General features: G+C 36.5%; 1 protein-coding gene across 1 annotated transcript; it reads right to left on the bottom strand.

Moving 5' to 3' along the window:
* Window positions 1–4,699: 4,699 nt before the first annotated feature.
* On the bottom strand, window positions 4,700–5,447 carry LOC132347338 (vitrin-like). The gene has a single exon (XM_059893783.1). The coding sequence runs from the start codon at window positions 5,438–5,440 to the stop codon at window positions 4,700–4,702; it is 741 nt and encodes a 246-aa protein (XP_059749766.1). The 5' UTR covers window positions 5,441–5,447.
* Between the last annotated feature and the right edge of the window lie 1,095 nt (window positions 5,448–6,542).

Below are 6,542 nucleotides of genomic sequence, written 5' to 3'. Positions count from 1 at the left end.
ATTTCTCCTTCGCTTTGGGATACCCTATATCTGTCTTAATGGCTTATGGAATTTTGTTCACCTCTTCCATTATTCTTATAACATCTACATGAATAGGACTTGCAAAGACATTTTTTCATTGGATACTTCCATCCAGCACAAGAATACTCATATCACTAATGCCTTAAGTTTAAATTAACTTTAATATATTTTTATTTTTAGGCAGTGCTAGTTATCAAGGGTAGGGAGTGCAGTTGATAGAACGAGTATAGTTCAGCTACAAAGTACAAGATATTGTCCCTGTCATTGGGCCATTTTCTCAAATTAATTGTAAAATAGGCTAACCACAGGAATAAATTATATAGCAATATAACTTTGTCTCTCACATTATGTCTTCAAGTGTGTAGACCATAGGTTACATTTTACAAAATTTCTGCTATGGCGTGTTCCCTGGCTTTCACATGTCTCCCATGGGCATCTACTGGAAGTGGGCTTATGTTTCCATCTGTGTACCTCCAAAATTCTGTCCGCAAGCAGTGCTCCTGTAATCTTCCAGGAGCCAGCTTGTGTGCTATATTGTGAATAGGTAAGCTTCTAGCACATAAAATGAGATGAACTTATTGAAAGAAAAAAGCCAATAAACTTGCAACTTTTTTTTTTAGTTGCTGAATCTTTGCCATTATAATATGTAGCAGATTGAGAAAATTTTCTTTTACCCCCTATATTTTTTCAGTAAATGAACAGTTAAGGGTCCATCCGTGAACCATTAGGAATTGTATATTTAGTTCAGTTTACTTATTCTTAACTTTCCCTTGACCCTTACTCTGAAGACTGTCTTCTTTTATGTGGATTTTAAGAACATGTTCAAAGGTATTTTTTAAACTGACATAAGCTTAAGTTGATTGATATGTTTAAAATATGGCATTTAGCTATAGAGAGAAAGGGAGTTTGTATTGTGAGCTGTAGCATAGCTGAAGCATCAGAGGAGTTTAATAGAGAGGTGGCAGAGTATAATAGTTAAGCAGCCCCAACCTGGGCTCAAATCCCACCTCTGCTACATACTAGCTGTGTGACCTAGGATAAACTATTTACTATCTCTGTACCTCAGTTTCTTCTTTAATAAAACTGTGGTGTTTCATTATGTGGTAGCCTATAGTAGCTACTTTATAGGTTTATGATGTTAAATTAGTATTTATAAAATAATGAGAAGAGTGCCTAGCTTATAGTAGGTTAAAATAAGTGTTAAGTAAAATTCTTCTCATAATTTAACAATACAAGTATTTTTGGTGGCATTTCAGCTGTACATTTCTTTGGATAAGTATTAAATAACTACATTCATGTGAGTCCTTACGAAGAACTCTGAATCTTGTTTTGGGGTCTGGTCAGTGAGAGATTATGAAAATAACTAAGCCCATTTATTCTGAAGAGCTCTTTACATTCCCTAGATCAGGTCTCAGACAAGGGCCAAATGCTACTGACCCTTGTTGCTTGAGGTTTCTGAATATTACTCTGAATGAGGGGGAAACTCTGAATGAGAGGCAGTAGTAGGAAAACATTTCATTTCTGCTTTTGTGACTCAAAGTGAATTGAGGCATCAAGCAGTACTTCCCCTGAAGTCCTGTGATGTTGTTGGTATGTGTGGATATGTGGTAGAAAGGTGGATGTGAGAAAAACAACTATTTCTGAAAAATAGCTGACAGCACAATACAGTACTACAGTATTATAAGGAAAGTCAATCAGCAAGTTAGAGAAGCATGGTAGGTTAAACAAAGGATTAATATTAGTTTTGATGTTAAATTGGTGGTTCTAATCTGGTATAATATTAGCAAAATCCCTCACTCTGCTGAACTTAATGGGGTAATAGGGCTGACTGGGAATGTGCAGCTCCAGAATCCGTGATGATCAAGACGGGTGAAGATTGCATCAGCTACCCACGACAGTAAGATAGACCTGATTCCATAGGTTGGGTTTCAAAAGCCTATATTAATTCACTTCAGTTTATTTCCCTTAGCAAAACTGAGTTTAATATACTCATTCTAGAACATATTCTTGTAACACTGGAGCACCTCATAAGAACACAGTAATACTTACTAGACTCAGCTTTGATATTTTGCCTCACTTGTAACTGCAACCTGATCAGTGCTTTCTTTTCTACAATATTGTAAGAAAATAAGGCTTATTTTGGAAATAGCAAGATTAATGACTGGCTTTTAAAAAAGTTGTTTGGTATCTTTCTAAGTTTTTGATGTTTCTATTTTCAAGTTAAAAATCTAATTTCATTCTACATGTCATCTTAGTTTCATAAACAATTGTGATCTGTCATTTAAATATTATTCTTCAAATACCTGAATCTGAAAGTATGATTTGCTACTTATGACACTATTTAAAGGATTCATTCTATAAATACTAGGTATAAGATGGCTTCCAAAAAGCATTTAAAAATCATTCTCAGTTATCTTCTTTGTATTTAACTGTTAGTCTACTATATTATGATAGCAAGTATCTTTTAGCTTTTTTTTTAATTATGGGAAGTCTCAAAGATGCACTAAATAGAATAGTATAATGAAGAATTTCATCTAACGTTCAACAACTATCAATCCATAACTAATTTTGCTTCCTCTACAACTTACCTATATCCCTTTCACCTCCATATTATTTTGATGCAAATCCCAGACACCATATAAATTGGTCTATAAATATTTCTTTATGTATCTCTAAAACAAACACTGTTTCTTAAGTGTTATCACAATACCATACCCCTTCAAATCAACGATAATTCCTTATATTATCATTTCCCCACTATTTCCTTTTTTTAAAATTTCTTATTTATTAAAGAAATCAGGTTTGTCCTATAGAATTTCCCTTGGTCAGTGTATCATTGATTGCATCTCCATGGTGTCATTTAACATATTCTTCTATCCATTGCATTGATAGTTAGGTCTAGATTGATCAGATATAGGTTAGTTTTTAGGTACCTCTAGGTTTTTACAGGTACCCATAGGTACCTGTAGGTTTTTCATAAATGCCCTTTATAGGGTTGAGGGGTTTTCCCTCTGTTTCTATTTTACTGAGAATCTTTGTCATGAATGGGAGTTGAATATTGTCAAATACTTTATATGTGTCTACTGAGACGATCATATGATTTTTCTTTTTCACTTTTTAGTATATTGAGTTACACTGAATTATTTTTAAATGTTAAGCCAACTTTACATTCCTGGAATGAACTTCATGTAGTAGGGATGTGTTATCCTTTTTATAAATTGCTGGATTTAATTTGTTAAGGATTTTTATTTCTATGTTCATGAGGGAAATCAGTATATAATTGTCTTGTAATGTCTTTTTCTGGTTTTGCTTTTATGGGAAAGCAGACCTCATAAAAAAATACTGAGAAATTTTTCCTCTTCTTTCATTTTATGGATAAGTTTGTTTTGAGTTAGCAGTATTTTTCCTTAAATGTTTGGTAGAACTTATGAAAATATCTGGGTCTGAGGTTTTCTATGTAAAGGAGTTTTTAACTATGAATTTAATATCTTTAATTGATATATGGCTAATTAGGTTATGTATTGCTTCTTGAGTGAGCTTTCATAGTTTTTTATCTTACAAGGAATGTGTCCATTTTATTATAAATTATCAAGTTTATTTACATGAAATCATTCCTGATATTCTTTTATTATCATTTCCATACTTGTAGGATCTGTAATGGTATTCCATTCCCTCATTTGTTCCTTATATCAGTATCTATATTTGCTCTTTTTTATTCTGATGAATCTGGCTACAAGGTCAACTTTGTTGACCTTTTCCAAAAGAACCAGCTTTTGTTTTCATTTATTTGTCCCTATTTTTCCCCTGGTTTTTTTTTTTTTTTTTAAAACGATACTTTTTAAAAAAAAATTTATTTATTTACTTATTTTTGGCTGTGTTGGGTCTTTGTTTCTGTGCGAGGGCTTTCTCTAGTTGCAGCAAGTGGGGGCCACTCTTCGTCGCAGTGCACGGGCCTCTCACTATCGTGGCCTCTCTTGTTGCGGAGCACAGGCTCCAGATGTGCAGGCTCAGTAGTTGGCTCACGGGCTTAGTTGCTCCGCGGCATGTGGGATCTTCCCAGACCAGGGCTCGAAACCGTGTCCCCTGCATTGGCAGGCAGATTCTCAACCACTGCGCCACCAGGGAAGCCCTTCCCCTGGTTTTTATTTTTATTTATTTCTACTCTTTATTATTTTCTGTCTTCTGCTTATTTTGTATTTAATTTTCTTTTTTTTTTTTTTTTTTTTTTTTTTTTTTTTTTTTTTTAGAAGTCGGTGTCTTTTTTATTTATTTATGTATTTTTGGCCGCGTTGAGTCTTCGTTGCTGCTGCTGCAGGCTTTCTCTAGTTGCGGTGAGCGGGGGCTACTCTCCGTTGCGGTGCGTGGGCTTCTTATTGCAGTGGCTTCTCTTGTTCTGGAGCACGGGCTCTAGGTGCGCGGGCTTCAGTAGTTGTGGCACGTGGGCTCAGTAGTTGTGGCTCGCGGGCTCTAGAGCGCAGGCTTAGTAGCTGTGGCGCACGGGCTTAGTTGCTACGCGGCATGTGGGATCTTCCCGGACCAGGGCTCGAACCCGTGTCCCCTGCATTGGCAGGCGTATTCTTAACCACTGCGCCACCAGGGAAGTCCAAATTGGTGTCTTCTTTGCTCTCGACTGAAATTATATCATCTCAGGATGATAAAACTGATTATTCAGTGCTGATCAGAAGTTTCTTATTGGGAGGTATGTAGTCCTTGGATCTCCCTGGGATACTGGCTCCAAAGACTGTGTGCTTAATTCTTTTTTTGGAACAAATCCTGCATCTAGAAGCACCGATCCAGGTTTCCACAATTCAGTTTCCCCCAGCTCCTGGCTTCTCTGGCCCACGGGCTGTGGTCTGAGGCTGCTGGTGGTAGAGCCTGCAGATGGGGGTGGCTTTGACAAGGTGGTGTGGGTGCCTTCAGCTGCGGCGGTCCCCAGTACTTGCATCAGGGGGACTGGCTGTGCTGTTGTCCCGGGAGCTGATGGGCTCTGATAGGCTTTTGTGGTCTCACCTGAGACGACAAAGGATTCTCTCCATCGTGGAAGGGATAACGACTGGACACCATTGGAGTAACTCCCTTTATAGCCAGACTGTCCAGCAACTTTCCGAACAAGTATTTTCCCTCCTGAGTTATCGAGCACACCACTGTGAACTGCAGCGCCACACACGCTGGAGTAGGATGCATAGACGTCAGTGCCATAAACGTGGTACCTGGGGTCTTGGCATCCTGCTGGACATTTCACAATGAACTCGGGATTGATTATCTTTCCAGCTCTCACATCACAGTTGATCTGAGGCACAGTGAATTTGGGCCTTTTAATCTTCTTTGTCATTTCTTTATTTGAGTGTATTCCGGTCACCAGCAAAACAAGGAACATTTCAATAACAGATGCCTTCATGGTGAGGACAACTATCCCCATAAATATCAAAATGGCACCTCAGAATAAAAGCCAAAATCTTGGCAAGTGGCTCAGGAACCCAATAGATTTGGCCACCATTGGCCCCTCTGACCTCTCTTCCCTCCATTCGCCTTCTCACTTATCTAATTTTCTTTTTCTAATTTTATGAGGTGAAAGTTTAGATCATGGATTAAAGATTTCCTTTTTTTTCATTATAAGCATTTAATGCTCTAAATTTTCCTATAATTACAACTTTATATGTATACCACAAATTTGATATGTTGTGTTTTTCATTTCATTCAGTTTAAAATGTTTTCCAGTAAATTTTAAGGCTTTTGATGTATTTAATATATTGGTTTATTGTATTTATATGTAAGGATATGTAAATATACACATACTTGTTTTCAGAAATTTATTATCAATTTATACTCCCACCAGTAGTATATGAGGATGCTAGTTCCTCTAGTTTTGATAATACCAGTATTATAAATTTTGTAATATTACTTGCTAATTCAATAGATGGAAATGGTAAAAAAAAAAAAATGTTTTCCATTTTCCCTTGTGATTTCTTCTTAGCCCTTTGGGTTATTTAAAAGTGTTTAATTTATAAACATCCGGTGATTTGACAGATATCTTTCTGTTACTGAGTCAGTTTAATTCTGTGTGGTCAGAGGACATGTTTTGTATGAGTTTAGTCCTTTCAAATACATTGCTACTTGTTTTATAGGTCAGCATATGTTTTGTGTTGGTGACTGTTCTATGTACACTTTCAGAAAAATGTGTTTCCTCCTGTTGTTGAGGGCAGTATTCTACAAATGTCAGGTTGGTTGGCAGTGTTATTAAAGTGTTTTCCCTCCTTATTGATTTCTGTATTCTTGTTCTATCAGTTACTGAGAGAAAAGTGTTTCATTCCCCAACTATAATTGTGGACTTGTCTATTTCTCCTTTTAGTTCTTTAAGTTTGGCTTTGTGTATTTTGAAACTCTGTTATTGGGTGCATACACATTTAAAATTATGTGCTGTTGATGAATGCATCTTTATATCGTTTTGAACTATTCCTTTTTATTCCTAGGAAATATTCCTTGCCCTACAGCATACTCTGTCTGACAGCCACTCTAGTTTT

This window comes from Balaenoptera ricei, chromosome 14, assembly GCF_028023285.1.
Source record: "Balaenoptera ricei isolate mBalRic1 chromosome 14, mBalRic1.hap2, whole genome shotgun sequence".
Classification (NCBI taxonomy): domain Eukaryota; kingdom Metazoa; phylum Chordata; class Mammalia; order Artiodactyla; family Balaenopteridae; genus Balaenoptera; species Balaenoptera ricei.
This window is presented reverse-complemented; position numbering and strand designations above follow the sequence as displayed.

Excerpts from the sequence above, each read along its gene's own strand:
- LOC132347338 (XM_059893783.1), bottom strand. The coding sequence starts at position 5,440 with ATGGGGATAGTTGTCCTCACCATGAAGGCATCTGTTATTGAAATGTTC.